General features: G+C 41.0%; 1 protein-coding gene across 3 annotated transcripts; it reads left to right on the forward strand.

Annotated features, from left to right (window-relative positions):
• Positions 1 to 8: 8 nt before the first annotated feature.
• On the forward strand, positions 9 to 17,597 carry asb13a.2 (ankyrin repeat and SOCS box containing 13a, tandem duplicate 2). 3 transcript variants are annotated; one of them, XR_010911994.1, is made up of 8 exons: positions 9 to 169; positions 1,495 to 1,572; positions 1,715 to 1,946; positions 2,035 to 2,191; positions 2,448 to 2,582; positions 2,976 to 3,167; positions 3,712 to 3,932; positions 17,470 to 17,597. XR_010911994.1 is itself a non-coding variant. In XM_067490377.1 (7 exons), exons 2-7 carry the CDS (start codon positions 1,559 to 1,561, stop codon positions 3,837 to 3,839), a joined length of 858 nt encoding a protein of 285 aa, XP_067346478.1. In that variant the 5' UTR covers positions 9 to 169; positions 1,495 to 1,558; the 3' UTR covers positions 3,840 to 9,193. The 3 variants fall into 3 exon arrangements, 1 of the variants encoding a protein (XP_067346478.1); XR_010911995.1 differs by lacking the exon at positions 17,470 to 17,597 and adding an exon at positions 6,365 to 9,195; XM_067490377.1 differs by lacking the exon at positions 17,470 to 17,597 and having other exon boundaries at positions 3,712 to 9,193.
• The last annotated feature ends 1,204 nt before the right edge of the window (positions 17,598 to 18,801 follow it).

The raw sequence follows: 18,801 nt of genomic DNA on the forward strand, positions 1-18,801 counted from the left end.
CTCTTTGATCTTCGGGTAACCACGTGACTCGTGCCGCTTGTAGAGGACGCGACTGTTTGTAAACATTCCGTGTATCGCTGTGTCTTCGTAAACGTCACGAATTCTCTTTGGATATACAGACTGAGGATGGAAATTAAAAATACGCGGCCGTACTTCTTTGGAGACATTGGTGAGTATGATATGAGAAAGATATCGAGGCCGCGAGAACCACCGGCTTTTCGGTTCTTGATCCGGTGTAACGTGGGACCAGCGGGCCAGCTAACATGCAGACAATCCGCTGTCCCACTGTCCGGCTGTAACTGTGAACACATGTATTATGTGTGTGTACTGTAGCCTCCACTTAGCCTGACACCCGATCGTCATTTTTATTAGTGCGGAAACCACAGCTGTGCTATAGCTACATGTCAGTGGTTCAAACAGCTGGACGGTGGATAGTCAAACATTCCTCATCTAATATATGAAATCATTAAATCCCACCAGATGCGCTAACAGAGTAAAGCTATGCTGAGGATGCACAGAGGATATTTTACCCCATGCTCCCGTCTGGACACTAAAATTGTCTTATGTTGGTATATTACGGTCATGTAAGATCCGATACATTGCCTGCACACTCTCTTTTTTGATTAAATATTTTTTATTAACATCACCAAAAACTTTTTGTCGCACTATTTGCTTATAGTTTGGGAAAAGTGTAATTGTATTTGTACCTCGTACTATCAGGATTTTTGCATCATATATTGTCTTTATGACAGAAGAAGAAGAAACTGATCATTACTGAAATGGGAAATTCTGCCTTAGATAAATATTAATCATTTCTAACACCGTCAGTGTTTTAGAGTGTTTGTTTATGTATTTGCTAAAGAAATGTCAGGATTGTAAGATAAAAAATGAGCCCAAAGAGACATGTTGCTGTCCAAATACAGTACATCCAGAAAATATTCACAGGGCTTAACTTTTTCCACATTTTGTTACATTACAGGCTTATTTCCAAATGGATTTTCCTCAAAGTTCTACCTACAATACCCCATAATGACAACATGAAAGAAGTTTGTTTGAAATCTTTTCAAATGTATTAAAAATAAACATCACATGTACATAAGTATTCATCACTTTTGCTTAATACTTTGTTGAAGAACCTTTAGCACCAATTACAGCCTCTAGTGTTTTTGAGTATGATGCTGCAAGTTTGTCAGACCTGTTGTTGGGCTGTTTCTCCCATTCCTCTTTGCAGTAGCTCTCAAACTCCATCAGGTTGGGTGGGTAGTGTCAGTGCACAGCCATTTTCAGATCTCTCCAGAGATGTTCAAGTTCAAGTCTGGGCTCTGGCTTGGCCAATCAAGGACATTCACAGAGTTGTCTTGTAGTCACTCCTTTGTAATCTTCGCTGTGGGTTTAGGGTCGTTGTGCTGTTGAAAGATAAGATGTCGCCCAAGTCTGAGGTCAGGATGATCTGGTGTAATCATCTTTCCTGTAATCATCTTTCCCTCGATCCAGTTCCTGCCGCTGAAAAACACCCCCGCAGCCTGATGCTGCCACCACCACCACGCTTTACTGTAGGATGATGTTGGCCAGGTGATGAGCGGTTTCCTCCAGATATGACACTTTCAATCTTTGTTCCATCAGAGCAAAGAATTTTGTTTCTCATGGTCATGAATACTTTCTGGATGGAATGTACTTACGCATCTATCTCTCTCTCTCTCTCTCTCTACCTCAGTATTGATAGATTAATGGTGCAGTGCTTCACCTATTTCCCTTCAGGCTGCTGGTCAGAGAGAACAGAGGTGCACAAGGCAGCCTATCTCGGCCAGGCCTCCGAGCTGCAAGACCTTATTCAGGGTGGAGCTTCAGTCAATGTGGTAGCAGTGGACTCCATCACACCACTACATGAAGCATGCCTTCGCGGACAGGCCCAGTGTGTCCGCTTGCTGCTTGATGCTGGAGCCCAGGTTAAAACCAGGGAGACCTGAGTGATTCTGTAAAAAGAGGTTCAAGTCCTTCTCTATGTATAATCCTTTATCATGTGATACATTTCAGGTCGACGCGAGGAACGTAGATGGCAGCACCCCGCTGTGCGATGCCTGTTCGGCAGGAAGTTTTGAGTGCGTAAGGCTCATGCTAGAGCATGGTGCCAAGGCCAACCCCGCCCTCACCTCTCGTACAGCCTCGCCTCTTCACGAGGCCTGCATGGGAGGTAACGCATTTAGTTCAGTTTAACAAAATACTACTCGTGTCTCCTTAGCTTTTTATCCAGTGTTTTGTGCTCAGCAAACCATATGTCGTTGTGCACAGCTCTGTAAGGGTCAGTCAGCTGCTCACAATGAGGAACTCGCACTGAACAGAGCAAAGCCTCAGTTCGGGTTTTTGAGGCCTTTAGAAATCGGGTTATAAGAATTGTGTTAGTGTAAGATACACTTCAAATATAAACTATACCTTTGTTGGTATTTCAGGTAACTCTGACTGCGTGAAGCTCTTGATCACCATGGGAGCTTGTCTTGAGTCATACGACCTTTACTACGGGACGCCGCTGCATGTGGCGTGTGTTAATGACCGGATAGACTGTGTTAAAGTGCTGCTTAATGCAGGTGAGTATTAGTGCAAAGCAGGACAAGCATAATCTTAACTTGGCTCTTGCTTTAAGATTCATGCATGTTAAATTGAGTTGAGTTTGTAATTATGTGTATATCACTGCAAGGGAAAATTACTTTAACTACTATGCTGACTTATTTTTTTACTTTATCAGTGTTCATGACTAATAACTAATCACTTCTACTTTTTAATAAATGGTTTACTGGTTTTTGATTTCTACAGTACTAGTTTATGCATTTTATATGAACACTATTGAACTTTGTTTTAAGAAGTCGCTTTTTAACCGTGTACATGTCTTCAGTAGGAATCAATAGTTCTTAAAGTCAGAAGAAGAACGGAATATAACCAGCTGTATCATTCCAAAGCCGACGACATCATTTTCTGTTCAGGTGCTAAAGTAAATGCTGCCAGGCTGCATGAAACTCCTCTGCATCATGCGGCTAAAAACATGCAAGTGGAGATGATCGAGATACTGGTGGAGTTCGGGGCCAACATCTATGCCAGAGATCAGCATGAAAGAAAACCTGTGGATTACACCACACCAGGCTCTCCGTCTTCTGCCTGCCTACAGTTTTATGAGAGTAAATAAATAACAATAACCAACAAACATTACGAATTGGGATCAGCCAGTCTGTGCAGTAGATTTTCAAGCTATTCATCAGTGCAGTGTTAACATAGCCCCAGCAGATGGCAAGCAGGTATCAGTTTTCACATCCACGGAGTCTCTGAAAGATGACGCCTGTTGTTTAACAAGTTATTAAGAGTTGGTGTAGTTAGCCATTGGGAATGGATGCAAATGAGAAGGTGCACAGATTTACACCTTTTATTTCAAGCACCAGAGCTTTGATTAAACAGCGGAGCACAGTTTGAAACAAAATATAGCGGTTAACAGACTTTATATACAACCAAATAAGATTAGAAAAAGATAATAATATTTATTGGTATGAAGGTATATTTTATTATATATTCTACAAACTCTATAATTACATTGAGTTATCTCAGCCATATATTGAATTTGGGAGCTAGTTATTATTTGAAATAATATATTCACCAGAGCCAGAACAGGGTCATGCTGCAATCTGTTATAACTTCTTACATATCTTTTTTTTTTTTCTCTCTCTGTAGCTACTCCCATGACTCTGCAGCAGCTCTGCAGGTTAGCAGTGAGGAGGAAGCTGGGGACTCAAGCTCTGAAGGTTATAGGTCAACTGGAGATACCAAAACTCATCATCAGCTACCTCTGCTATCAGTGACTGTTGCCATGGGAGAGGGAGCGGGAGCAATGGTCTGAGAAGGACTGGGACTCCATTGAGGAGTTGTGCAAATTTCACATCAATGCAACAAAGGTGCCAAAACATAAAGTAATGATAGTAGTTTAGATACAAGCACAAAGTTGTCACATCATTCTTATCAAATCTGCACTTTCATTTTATAACTTTAAGCAAAAGGATACGGAGGCGTATCGTAGCTCTTGTGCTGTATTTTACTCCAAGGATCCCTTCACTGATTTTGAATTTGCTTCTTTTGGTTCTGGTTTTGGGTAGTACGTGTAAATAAATGCCATTAAACTTTCGGTTGACTTCCCTATAGTAAAATATCTCTCTACTTTTAGCTCGATGACATCACTTGGAGGAACCTTCAGTTCAGATTATGTCGTCTGTGCTTTTCTGGAGCTTGTCCAGATGACATCGTCGGAACTCCTAATGATGAAAAACTCCTCCGGGTGAAGTCATCTGGAGGAGTTTTTCAGCTAGATCAGAGGACTATTTTGATAGAAGGAAGTCAGAGGGAAGTTTAAAAGTAATAATATACATTTACATCCTAAATTAAAGCCATGCACAACAAATTGGAATCCGACGAAGTCGCCCTTTAAATGAAATCCATTCATTGTGTTTATACACATCCACGCTAAGAACTGGAATGTTTGTCAGTCTGTGTAACCTTATACCAACCCAATAATGAAGATATTTTGGAACAAAAATTAGTTGGTTTTATCCCTCATAGCTTGTCACAGTAGAAGAAAACAGCCTGACAAACCTCATAGGAGCACACAAACTGCTCTGCTCATGGCAGGTTCATGTTGTTGGTGAAGCCATTGAGATTACTACAAACTATCACAGGCCCCGGTTTGGTTTGGTAAACGTGGACTTAATGTGCGATAGTTAGATGTTTTAGTTTGTTGGCAAATGAGCCATAAATGCAATCTTAACAAGAAGTCTTAAATAGAATTTAATAATGTCTACCAATTAGATAAATATACACTTTTATATTTAGAAAATGACTGGAGAGCTGTGTTTATCTTAACTACAGAAAAAATGATGGAGCTCAGGGAAGGGACAAAAAGAAATTGACTGTCATATTTCCAGAGAAAATGAGTCTGTATCTGCAGGTGTACCATATGGTATTGGTATTGCTTACCAAGCAGTGTCATTGTGACAGCAGCACTCAGATTGAGGGTCTCCAGATGCTGCTTCAAGTCATCTTCATCTGTTCGCTGACAGTGATCCTGGCTGCCTATTCATAGCGTTGTGTGTGTTGCTCCATTAGAGCTGCTTATAGAAACGACCCAGATAGCGTTGTCGGGCCTCGATATTTTTAGAAGGAGTTACAGGAAGTTGTTTATGAATTCCACAAAGGGCTTTAGATTGCTTTCCTGGCTCTCGTCTTGGTTAACGTGACCTGGTGTAGAGGTTTGTTCCCCCTTTTCCACAGAGGCAAACAAATTGTGTATTATCAGCTGATACACAGAGTTGACGTAGAAGCTCTCGTCTTGCTCTGTCTGGACAAATTATGCATTGTTGTGTGGATAAAATCACCCACTGGAAGTGGCGGTTTCGCCGAGAACTCTCAGTACAACCCACTATATTTGCAGTAACGTATTTAAGTCTAATTATGACATCGCACCCCTGGAAGTTGAAATCCTTCCTTCTTGCCTCTTTCCCGTATTTGATAAGTAGCAAAAAAAAAACACCCTCCACGTGCATTTTACTGACTTCACCCTTCAGGATTTTTCAGTCCAGGTCCACAGTTTTGAACCCTCTCGCTTCTGTGTGCTGCTGCCAGCAGGAAGTTGCTTTGGCACAGCTTTAAAGAGCAAACATGCCACATGCCAGCCTCCTGGAGGTCTGCACCTGTGTGTTTACACTGTAAATGCAAAAAGCAAACATTAATACAAATAACTAAGCATCTTTACTGGATTCAAAAAAATTTGGAATTCACTATCTGGTGTATAGTATTTAGTGAAGGCAATAAAATAGGAAGTGACTCTTTAAACTGAGGGGAGTAAGACAAAGGCAAATTGGCTCATTTCGACTAAAGAATGTACAGAACACTTTATGGCAGCAGGTTTCCAGTTTTGTCATGAGGTCAGTTAAATTGAAATAGCAACATAATCCCGCTTGGAAGAATTCATTATGATGACTAAAGATTTATAACATACTTTAATACTTCCCTCCCCACATTTGGCTCCCTCTTTAAACGTGCCCAGGCTGCACGATGCTGGCCCGAATAGGTAACATGTCAGCTGCACTTCATAAACATGCCAAGCCTGTCTTAAGTCTCTTCAATCAAAATAGAAATTCTTAGAAACTAATCTTTCATCATTACACGTTGAACTAGTGTTCATGCAAAAGAAATGCAGCCGTCTTCATTATTGTGTTAGCCTGTAAATACTTTAGTAGCACTCCCTTTGTGACCTCTTAATGTATCTGACCCCCTCTCACATGGCCCCTGTTCTAAGAGTTTAAATTAACCATTAGAAAACATGTTTGACTTTCAGAGCACTGGATGTCTGCAGAAGGGACTAGAAAAAAGGCGAGTGGACGGCAGGCACGCAGGGTAATGCCCAGTTATCTGAGATGAAAAATGGCTCCCGAATTGAAATGTTGAACTTCAGGTTGAACAAACAACAGAGTGGTTGGTTTAAAACTCCCCTCTGTGTTCGTCAGATCACCAAACACTGGCGGGTTTTCTGCAATTCTCATGTTCTCAAGGTTAAATCTAGACACACGGGTGAGAACACAGTGCTACAAAGAACTGCTGAATCATCCCACAGATTGTATCATAGTCGTCTTCTAAAACTGTAAAGACGTGTTGAATAAATCGTCCTGTCGACATGTTTGGTCTTTGGTTGTTTGCGTAAATCATTTATACAAAGGACATTTACAAATGATTTCCTGTGTGTCCTCTTTGTAATTGTCTTTCTTCTTACAGTTTAAATATACGCACGTTAATTACGAAGGTATGAAGGTGAGCGTGAATAGTTTCCTGCTTGTACGAGGAAGTGCCAGTCTGGTGACCGACTGTTGACCTAAGTACACCTGCCTATCATCCCACAGTGACAACAGAGTGACGACACAAAATTGTTATTGTGCAATACAGGCTCAACAACACAATTGTCCATAAAAACTGGAAATGGCACAGCGTCTGAAATAAAAAAAAAAAAAACCTCTGAGTTGGGAGCATTTAAGGGTAATGAAGCTATGGAGACGTTTCTTATGACTGACAGATGCTGATTAGTATGTAGGTTAAAAGCTGCCGATGTGACGGCATCCATTCAGTTCCCAGTCAGTCTGTTTGGCTGTTACTGTGGTTTGAGGAAAGCTGACGTATTCCCACTTACCACTAGGCGGTGCTATATCATTGCTCAACTAACTGCCTGTTGTATTGTATGAGTCAACAAAACACTAAAGTGTTCAGGCCCGGAGGACAAAGAGGAAACAAGTTCTTATCCCTCTCCTGTCTCTCACCACCTTGTGGTCTTGTCTACTACACCTTGTCAGGAAACATGTCTGTCTCTGCCTCACAGAAAAAGAAAAAAAAGAAGTCACATTCATTAGACCCTTGGAAGAACCGGGATCATAGCTTGGCAATCAAATAAAAAAGAGGAAGATAAATAAATCAATCAATAAATAAATAAATAAATAGGATTGTCTAATTGATTGTCCAATGCCGTTCTCCCCATTTAGACACTGCAACGTGAAAATGACCACCTGGAAACGAGCTGCAGATTTGAGACAAAGAGAGGCAGTAAATGCAAATAATGCAACCCAGGACAAACGCATCAATTGCAAATATCCAAATTCATACACATTTTCTGCATAGACATTTTCTGTAAATTGACATCAACTGTACAACAAGATGAGTTAAAGCTGATTCTGGGGAGAGTGGTGTGAGAGAATCCTGGCTGTGGTAAAAAAAATGCATATTTCCATATACAATGAGTCTTTGACATTACATACATAACAGTGGACAGTAATCTGCAGAAAGGAGGCCTTAAGGTTGTTAGGGGTAAGATTAGTGCAAGTTTTGATTGGTTAACACTATCGGTTAATCTTGTAATAACTTCTAGTTTCCAGTTGCCCTTTTTTAGTTTCTATATAAAACATACAGCATGTTTCTGTTCACTGGTTGCATGTAGATTTAATCTGTCCACTTTATTCATCATGTTGTTGGCGGCGAATGTCGTCCACGGACTACAGGGTCAGTGGTTTGATCCCCGGTCCCGGCTACATGCTAAAGTGTCTCTGGGCAAGACACTGAACCCCCAACAGCCCATTCCCCTCCCCAGCTGTGCAGTGCTGGTCCAAGCCCGGTAGAAATTGGGGAGGGTTGCATCAGGAAGGGGCATCCAGCTTAAAAACTGTTCCAAATCAACATGTGGACAGTGATCCGCTGTGGCGACCCTGAACTCATGGGATAAGTTGAAAGGACAAAAAAAATAAATAAATTCATCATGTTGATGTGCCACTACTGAAACCACGTGGAAGGAAAAAAGATTATCGTTTGTGTGAAACTAGCCATTTTGTTAGTTTTCACCCAATTTACAAAAGAAAAAGGAGAAAAGACGAATTGAAAATGAAATCAGGAAAAGAGCAGAAAGAGTTGTCTGTAAATCACAAGATACACTTCTTCAATGTACATGGAAGTACGTTTAGAAAAAAGTAACGTTCTCTGTTAAAAAATGTGGCTATTTGAATGTTTCCATTTGATAAAAAGTAGTTTCATAGTTCCAGTCAAGTCAGACACTAGGACGTTCTTTTGCTATATTGACATAATGGAGTGAGACATCCTGCTACAGCACGGTGCTGAGTAGACAAGACATGAACGTTGATAACATCTGATAATGTGTATGACCAGCATGTTCGTCATTTGACACCTAAATAAGTTACAGAACACATTGAAAAGGCCCAAGTGACTCAAATCAGATTTTGTGATGTGCGAACAAACCAAATGAGACTTTACCATAATACCAAATCTGTGCAAATTCCATATTTGGACCAACATCTGACTCGTATCCCATCTCTGTTTATACAACACATTGGGCTGTGAATCATCACTGCAAAAAGATAATACTGACTTGTACTTGTAATAGTGCATTTATTCACTGTGGTAATGATACTTTTAATTACGTTCTAAGTACTTCAGTTGATACTGAACATACCAATAATAATGTTCTGTTCATACGTAGTTGTGCTTTGCAAGTGACAAACAGTGTTCCAGTGTACGGTTTCTCATAAAATCCTGATGTGTTGTTATGTAGATGAATTTACCCATTTACACGGTTTTCTAATAAAGTATCAAAGGGCAGAAATCTGTGTCCACTGTCCTCACAGTTTGTACATAAACAGTACGTCAACAAGCCCACGAGATAACATGGTTTTCTCAATCTCTCAATCACTGTGCACATTAAGGGTTTTTTTTTTTTTTTTATATTCTCTTGGGCAGACACAGGATTTTTAAGGATTTCTGAAGAGACCGTAGAGTCTATAAGTGCATGAGAATCATTTTTCCTCTCTTGTTCCTCCTGTTTTATCAGGAAAACTATAAAAATCTGAGGGAGGTCACTGTAATCTCACCAAACCTTGCTTCAACAACAATTCCAAGGGAATTCACAAAGCCACGGAAAAAAAACAAGATGGTCACTTTATTTATAATCGTTTATTCATTACAATTTAAATGAAACATTTCTCCAAGTCGTTTTGTGCAGCGCCTAATTGTTTTAAGCAGGAGTCCAGAGAATTCCAGTCAGTCTGATTCTGGCCTCCACCCTTGAGTCTGCTCCCACACTTACAGTCAGACAGTCTGCTTAGGTCTGAGAAAATCACATTCACATGTCTGGACGTCAGCACCCGAGGTCACACTCACGAGCACGCATACTGTACAGGGACACTTCAAAAGCAGCTAGATGAGGGAGCCATCTGGTTTTGTTTACCGAAGGGAGTCCCCCATCTCAGAGTTGCCTAATCTCATATAAAGTTGCTTCAGCGTGAATTGAGTCAGCAGAGTTTCCTTCCCAGATACTTTCCCTCTCTATCATGGTTTCAGCTACTGTGATGCCCGCTCACCGGCAGCCCACTGGACAAACCTCCTCTATGTTTGTCCCCTGTTTGCCAAAAGGACTCGCATGTCTGTTTTGACGTTCCATGGAATACAACCTCTGATATTGTCATATTGATTTCCACAGAGATGTGAATAACCAAGCTTTTCCTGATTGTGAGAGTTCTCTGTCCCTGAGAAAGTGTTCAAGAGAGTGTTTTTAAATGCTGTATCTAATGCGCAGTCTTTGTGGAAATCATACTTAAGAGCAGTTGGTCTGTCTGACTTGTTATTAGTTCAAATGGCAGCAACTATAATGGTGTGGAAATGCATTGACGCACCTCATTTTATTCAAAGTTCACACAGCATCTCAACTTTCCTGGAAATGGGGTTTCGTATATAGATTTTCTTTATCTAGAAACTACAAAAAAAAGCCAAAGTAAATAGTCTAGTCTAGACCTTGTTTAGGCCTTGCACACAAATGCTGTACACGTACCCTGAGTTTGCCTTCAACACTAAACATTTAGTTCTACGGTGCCTTTGTACACCGGGGACGGATATAGATTAAATTTTTTTTACATTGGGTTGGACAGACTGGAAGTCTACAGCAGATATGTCCCCACTCACTCAGCAATTGGACGGCACCTGGGACGGCCAAGCAGATTTTGGGCCGGGCCACCCTTTTGACTCCGCCCCCTGTATTACAGTTGGGCCAACCAAATGTAAATTGGCATTCATAGTAATGCTTATTTTACCGTCAGATTGTTCGTTTTCTCTTAATCAAGGGACTCAAATTCCTTCGTTTAAGAAAAACATGTCCGAAACTGAACTATTATCAAACCTCAAGGAAGCAGCAGGAAGTAAAATAGTCTTGTAAACATCAGCTGGTAGCCATTCGTCTGTCAATACCTACAAAGACGGGTTAAGATTTACACCCCTTCAGCATTCAGCTCGCAAACACAAAGCACCTGAAGTGACCACATAACATCGGCCGGCTTTATTGACAGGACTAACCTGAGAACAATTAACAGCCTATGGAATGAAAGAGACAGTTGACCTGTCTACAAACATTCCTTCACTGTAGGACTAACCTGAAACACTGTGTCTCCATCCACTTCTACTTGACATAGCTAAATACTGAGCAGTCCTCCAGGTAGGGTCCATTTACTTTCTCTTTCTCCTTAAGTTACATACTTCAATTGCCCTTCAAGTAGAGTAAATGTTATAAAGTTTCCTCTGTGTTTCCCTCATTGTGATAAAGTGAACCTCTTTATCTTTTCTGATAGATGATACAGTCAATGATTCCTGTGCCCTTTTCATTTTTTTGGCCCACGCTCCTCAGGCTCCTCAGGCTCCTCAGGCTCCTCAGAATCTATCACTGACCACCAGATGATTTCATTAATGTGTCTACCATGAGTGAATATTACTATGGAGGAATGCTACAGATTGAATGCTCATGCATGTCTGTATTTACAGGAAAACAACAATTACTATACTCAAGTTTCTCTGAACCCTCGCTGGATTTACTGTAGGTGTGTGTTTGTGTGTGGTGACGGCAATAAAAGAAAGATTCACAATTAATTCAACAAAGCATTTTTCTGCACCATTAAATCACTTGTGCTCTTTTAAACTATAATAATAGTTTATAGGACGATAAGAATAGCCTGAACCCATCAGCCTGGCGCCTGTGAGGTGGTGAGACGAACACTTTAGACCTGTGGCAATTCCACTCTCTGCTTTCAACCTCTCACCTCAGCCTCCTTTATTTTGGGCTGGGAGGTGAGACTGACTATTTGTGTTTATGGGCTGGGGATGAAAATAGTAAATTATCGCTCATCTCCAGCACAGTGATAACAGTGGAGCAGAAATTGAGCACAGAGCTCCAGGTATCTGATCATTGTTAACGTTAGACTGACATTTATGAAAAGTCCAAATCAAGTTTTGTGCTTTTTCTTTGTACTTTTTCTACACTTTTGTGGCAGTTATTATAAGATCCAAACAATCTAGAATACGCAAGCATCAGCAGACAAGAAAAACATTATCAACAATGTCAACAATATCAAGGGTTAATGACGGAGTTGGACCATTGAATAATGGCTTGGAATATGTTAATCTAGTCCAACTCCAGTCCATGTGCTCAATGAATCCTGGCATTTTCATTTTAAAATATGGCCATGTCATCAAAGAAGAAAAAAAAAATCAATTGATGGAAAAATCCTTCAGTATATTCAGTTAGACAGCTACTCATTGCAACAGATAGGGTTGAATAACTTGTTGCAGGCTGAGCCTTATTAATAACTGGAGTAATTATCCAGTCGAGGCTCTCAGCCATTTGTCTCATAGACTCATAGATAAATACAAGCAAAAAAATATTAAAAAACGAAAATCATGTGAGTAAAGTGATGTTATGTGTGCTAACTGTTTTTCCTTTGGAAGGTGAAGCCTCACTTAGAGTGATGCCTCCCAAGCTGAGGAAACCCTGATCTGCCCCCCCCCCACCCACCCATCCATCTTCCTCTGCCAATCTCAATTAACATTGTGAGGACAGTGAAATGCAGATCTGACATCTCACACTTGACACTGTTTTTTCATCTCCCCTCCTCTTATCCTCTGCCCCACTGTTTTATTCTGTGTGTTGACGGTGGCGAGGCTGTGGAATCCAAATGACTACGCTGAAAATACTATTTTCCACAGGAAATACTTGCTCGCGCTCTCCAAGCTCATTGTGAAAACTGGAAAATCATTGAAGGATCGACAGGCAGGACAGGGGACATGTATCCTTCCCGGCGACAGTCAGGGCCTGTCCATCACTACCCCATTTCTAGTTCAGCTTACTGAACTGTGTGAGGGGGGCAAAGGTGAAAGGACACCAGGTTAGGAGTGTGAGGTGGAGGGTTTAAGAGGCTCAGCCAGCTGGCCCAGACATCAGGAGATGGTGATGGTGGGGGTGCATCTGCTCTTTATGTTACATTCCACACTCACCATCCAATGTGTGGTTAGGACATCATTTCCAGCATGTTCATCGAAGTGTGAGTGAACCCAAGCTCACGGCTTTCGAGCACTGTTTTAAAGTTCCATTTTCCTAAAACTGCCCAATAAGCAATTGTTATTTTACTCATTTATATATTTCATCAATTGCAAACTGACTGATTTTCTGTCATCTATTTTGAAGGAGGAATCAAAGTGGAGTGAAGGTTGAATCCACCTGATGAACATTAAGTCCAGTATTTTCTTTGAACTCTGTTTTGGTTTCCACCGAGGGTAATATATCAGTTTAGCTGCAAAACTGCTCCGTATCCGTAACAGTTTGCCGCTAATTTTGAATATTAGTTGTGAAGGTAACAATGTTTTAAAATTAAAACAATTCTAAAAAGCTTTTTAGAGCTGACAGAAGCTCCAGAGCTGGATGGAAATTCTCTGTGGGTTCTCTGTGCATTTGAGTACTTAGGTAGGTGTAGACATAATGGCCAAAACTACTGTGCAAGCAGCATTAAACCATTATATAAGTAGTAATTCTTCTGAAAAGGGTGGGGAAACTTTTTTTTTTTTTTTGTTCCCATAGCTGCAGGAAAAGGACCGTCCTTCGAAAACTACATTCTCACCAAAAAAGAAGTTCTAGACATGCACTGAAGGTCGCTGGTTATGGAGTATATGTAACAGTCTCTCATTCAAAGGTATAACTTCCCACTGGCTTTAAACCACAGCGCAATCGACCACTCACACAGTGTATTGCCATGTCAGTAAACGAGCAGCGTGTATCCCCCCCGGACCCTCTCTCTCAGGATATTGAGTAGTGTCTGGACTGCGTGTTGTGGTCATGTGGCACAGTGCTGGCTGTCTGCTAAGGCAGTTGTTTCAGTGGTGAAAGATATCGTGATCGTTCCAGACAACATATTGTGTGAATGCAGTTTTCCATTGGAGGCGACGTACAGAATGTCTGCAGCGGGGGGGGGGGGGGGGGGGTCGAACACTCGGAAAGCAGACGTGTGTGTCTGTGTATGTGTCTGACCTGACAAATGAAGATAGAGTATGAACCATTTGGGGGTTTTTTAAAGAGAGTCTGGACCAGGGGCCCAGTGGGTTTGTACTTACACTGTTAAAACTGCTTTGAGTTGAAAGTAGGAGTGAGGACAATGCTGGCTGGTCCTCACAGTCTGACACCTCCTCATCTAAGGACACTTGTTTTTAGGGTCAAAAATAGAATTCAGTCTAGGTTAGCATTAGGATAAGGACCCCCCACTGTGGATGTTATCATGCCATTCAGTGCAAACACGGGAAGAACATGTAAGCTTGACACAGAAAGGACACAACTGGCAAGTAGATTCAACTGGGGACCTTCTACCTGTGAGGCTGCAGTGCTAACCACTCCACAACCATGCCGCCCGCAGTAACAACACAGACAAAGTCAAACGGGATGCAAGCCGGTCTCCTTCGTCCTAAAGTCTTGTGTTTTGTCACCCGCCCTCGAATCCCGACCTCCTACGTCACCAAATGCACCCAAAACGATGAGGGTGTTTATAACTGATACCCACTATTGAACATCAGTGTGTGTGTGTGTGTGTGTGTGTGTGGGGGGGGGGGGGTCTGGTCACTGCACACTTTAATATCCTATCAAACCACTCAGATGTTCAGGTTTAATTTCCCCATCTCTTTTGCAGCTAAGTTTCCTTTTTCATTTAGCTCCAAAACACGGTAACAGATCTATCGCCTTTGCTGGTACTATGTCATCTGTGAGCTTTTTTCCTTTCACAACTATCACAAATACATGTTTGCCACCTTGAAGATGTGGCAGAGAGAGAGAGAGAGAGAGCTGACTATAGGAGGAGACCCAGGGAGGGGATGTGTTCCAGCTGGCAGCATTAACTGTGGCTTTATTGGCGAGTGTCAACTTTCTAAAGAAAAGCCCTCTATGAAAATTTTACAAGACAGTTAAAATTCTTCAGGGTCCATCAAGCAGATCGGTTTCAGGGGAATACGTTTGCATGCTAAGATACTGTTGACAGAGGTATTTTGGCAGCAGTGTGAGTGTGTCCCTTAAGCAGAGGTGTGTCGTGGGTGGCAGGCAGGTGCGGTTGTCCTCAGGGTTTTGGGCCCTGAAGCAAAACGTCAAAGGTCAGATTTTTAAAAAGCAGGTTAGTGACAGAAGGTTTAAAAGTGACAGAAAGTTGCAAACTTAGCACAGCTGACAAACCTAAAGAGAGTGAAAACTTCGAGTCGTGAACCTGGAAACACTAGAGTAGTTGCTGGCTTTTCTTGTGTGTGTCCTCTTTACATTGGGAATTGTTGTACAGACATTTTTAATAAATACTGAATTAGGCTGGAAGAAGCCAGTGGAACACAGTGTACTACACTACACATTGATACCCACAGACTGGAATGAATGAAGTGACACGTTTGAACCTGTTTACAGCGCTGACCTTATATAACAAACTCACCGCAGATCCCATGTGTCATGTCTACAGTGAGACGTCCCATTTTCTGGTTTGGGCTCATGATGGTTTTTAAAGGAGACGAGATTGTATTACGCCTCTCCTAGAATGACACTGTTGTTTTTTTTCTGCCAACCAAATCCATCTTTTGTTACTTTGGTTATATAACCCCTGTTAGCTCGGGCCGCCAGGTTTATAGATGAGCTTTTCGACATTGTATATAAGCATTAATCTTTCCAGATTAGTGGCTTTGTCTTAAATCATTGACTGTGTTTGCATGAACTGATTTATTTTGATATTAGCTGAGGATAAGCTAAGAAATTCTTATGTAAACACAATTTTCTGATAATATTATAGGATTAAGTGTACTCAGAGTGAGGGAACCTCAACCTTGTGGAGATGTATACAGCTTGATTCAACTTTTTTGCAGCATGTATCAAAGTCCACAATGATTCCAGTCAGCACTTTAACACGTGAGCTGACAGTTGTAGTGTCTCTGAGATTGTTTGCCAAATCATTTGCTAAGATGTAGTCTATTAATTCCTTCCCAAATAGCTATGGCACAGGTGTTGGTGTGTGGTGTGTTGATTCACACCCGGACACTAACATTTTAAAGTCCTAAAAGCAGGAGTAGGAAGTCAGAAATGAGACTGAGGGTCCCCATAAGTGTAGTGTTGATGTATTTTGTCTGGCAAAACAAGTCGCTCTTTTTTTTTGTGTGTGTGTCTTGATGGGTGACTTCACCAATTTTCAATTTGCTTTTGCTTAAGGTGTGAATGTACATAAATTCCCTGTAATAAAATATATCTCCAGTTCTAGCCGAAAAACGTTTTCATCATTAGAAGTTCAAATGTCGTCATCTGGGGGAGCTTTTGAAAACCAGGTTGACCAGGATTACAAGCTTTCATGGTTTGAGCAACAAGGTGACATAATCAGAAGGTTCCTCCAAGTGATGTCATAATATGTGGCATTTCCCAGCTAGAAGTAGAGAGATATTGATAAGGGGAAGTTTAATGATTTAGGCTACAGAAATATTAACGTGTGTAGGAGAAGTAAAGGGTTAAAACCTCCAAGTCTCCAGCATCAGTGTTTGGCAGGCAAATTTAATACAGTGGAAAACAGCAGTATTGCAACTTCCATGTTGATGACGTGATGCACACTGGTCCAGAAACTCAATCATTGCAAAAGGCTATTTTTTTTCTGTTTGTTATCAGAATTTAATGCATTCGGTCTAATATTGTTTGGGGAGTCTGGGCAGCTGTAGAAACATTTTATCTGCATTTTTTGTGTAGAAACCGAGTGCGGCTGAGAGGAGTGACTTGAGGCTGTCGCTAGCGGGCATGTTTTACAGGTCCAAACACCTGGAAGTGTGAGAATGATCCGGGTAATTTTAAAGGTTAATGTCAGGAAGATTGAGGGGTTTTTTCCCCCCCCCCCCCCCCTCATATGCACCACTGAGCAACACTATAAATGAATGGGAGCCATGTTTTTGTACGGCATATTTACTTGGCCGAGTCCTTGATACCTGATAACGTCTTGGTTAACAACGGTGCACATGAAAAACCTTCAGTGGATATTGGTTTGGTGAAGTGAGGAAAATGTGACGGGACCAGGAACAGGAAGTGGCTGCAAAATAAAAGTCTTGAAAGGGGAAGTGAAGTTGGTGATCCTGACTGTTTCCATCTTTGAAAATTACTACATTTTAAAATGAATAGTTAAAGCAGTGGTGTATTTCTCCGGATTATCGTGGTGGACATTCTGACTTTTTGCTGTGGACATATAATTAGTTTCAGTCTTTCAATAGATGAATTATTATTAATTTTATTATCTGGGTTTTGCTGTACAAAATTATTTTTAGGCCATGTTAAACCTGATATGTGACAGATTTCTACCATGGTAGAAATAATTATAATAATTAATAATTATAATAATTACAATTAATAATTAATACCATGGTAGAAATCTTATTCATCTTTGTCACACAATAAAGTAACAAGGGCATTTATTACAGTTTAAATCGTTTTAATACGTCATTGATTTCATCAAGTGCAAGAGCTAAATCGACCTTCACACTGTTAGATGATGAAAATTCCTATTACTTCAGTATTTCTTACTTCTTTGTGCTTTGTCTTTGCAGATAGGACATTCAAAGATCTTCGACCCGTCTCTTTCCACTGAACACTTTTTCCTTCCTGGCCTCACACCTCTGTCTAATCTGATGTTTCCATAGTTGATGCTTCACCCCCCCTTCCACTGTGTCCATACATTCAAGATGGAAAACAGCTGTCTGCCTCCTGGATTTCCCAGCATTCCAGTGTTTTTGAAAGACTCCCCAGTCTGACAGCCATTACCTGCAGCTTTACACACTTTGTCTGGATGGAAACTGTAACAAAACGCAGACACATCTGCTGCTGTCCCGAGCCTTTGATCCACACTTTAACACCTAATGCCTCTTATGCACTACGTGCACTACACACACACACACACACACACACACACAGAAAAGCCATCAGTTACAGTGGCACAGTCCCTTCTCTCTCAGATGTTATTACAATCACTATTAAACCAACCAGAAGTCGGGTGGAGAAAACCCATCACTATCATTGTTTTCTGACATCATCATAATGCAGGAACTGGTTGTTGCCGTTGTGTTTCTCAACAAAGAAAATGTAATTTGCTGAATTAAAAGGACATTTTTCATGTGCTCTTCTGGAGGTGTTGCATAATTTGAACAAGTGGACTTTTTTATGAAAAAAAAAAAAGGTTGCATTGGTATTGTTAGGTTTAGCCTCCTAAGGCACTTTGGTTAAAGTTAGGAAAAGCATATTTTTGTAAGAAATAATAAGAGTAAGCACAAAGGTAGACACATCCAGTCTCGTGCTCCATTTGATGGGTGTTGTCTTGGTTTGACTCTCCAGACTTACAGGTGACATAGAGAGAGGATGAAGGACAAACCCAAAGTCTTGGCAAGTCCACTCTGTTCTGAGAAAATACTGCTAGTGGAGTTGGGTGGATTGATTTTTACCTATTACTGCCACTGCTGACCAGGTCTATGTGTATACATGCCCAATGCCCAATTGTACATGAGTACTACAGTGTATGCATAGTGTGTGTAGGTCTGTGATATATGAGGAAATGACAAGTATGAATTTCACAAGTTACCAGAGAAGTACTTTAAAAAAGGACATCTCAGAAGTACAGTAGCAGTACACTACAATCTACACTAATGTGCCCCCTAGGACCTCATGTGTTCGGGCTAAAAGGTACATATATGTTCCCAAGCAATGTACCATTCATTTAGCAAAGGTACATATTTCAGAGAGGAGCCTTTTTAAAACATCAATTTAATAATTCAATTATCATTGATCATCAATTGGACGGTGGGGCAAAAACATGCACAAACACACCTGATTTTCTCTCCTTTCCCGTTTAATCTTTTACGTCCAGGCGACAACCAAAACACTCTTTC

The sequence above is a fragment of the Channa argus genome, chromosome 21 (genome assembly GCF_033026475.1).
Source record: "Channa argus isolate prfri chromosome 21, Channa argus male v1.0, whole genome shotgun sequence".
Taxonomy (NCBI): Eukaryota; Metazoa; Chordata; class Actinopteri; order Anabantiformes; family Channidae; genus Channa; species Channa argus.

What these genes read in the sequence shown, in the direction of transcription:
- asb13a.2 (XM_067490377.1), top strand. An exon ending in TGCTTGATGCTGGAGCCCAG is followed by an intron (nt 1,947 to 2,034) that starts GTTAAAACCAGG and finishes GATACATTTCAG; the next exon opens with GTCGACGCGAGGAACGTAGA. An exon ending in TAAAGTGCTGCTTAATGCAG is followed by an intron (nt 2,583 to 2,975) that starts GTGAGTATTAGT and finishes TTTTCTGTTCAG; the next exon opens with GTGCTAAAGTAAATGCTGCC.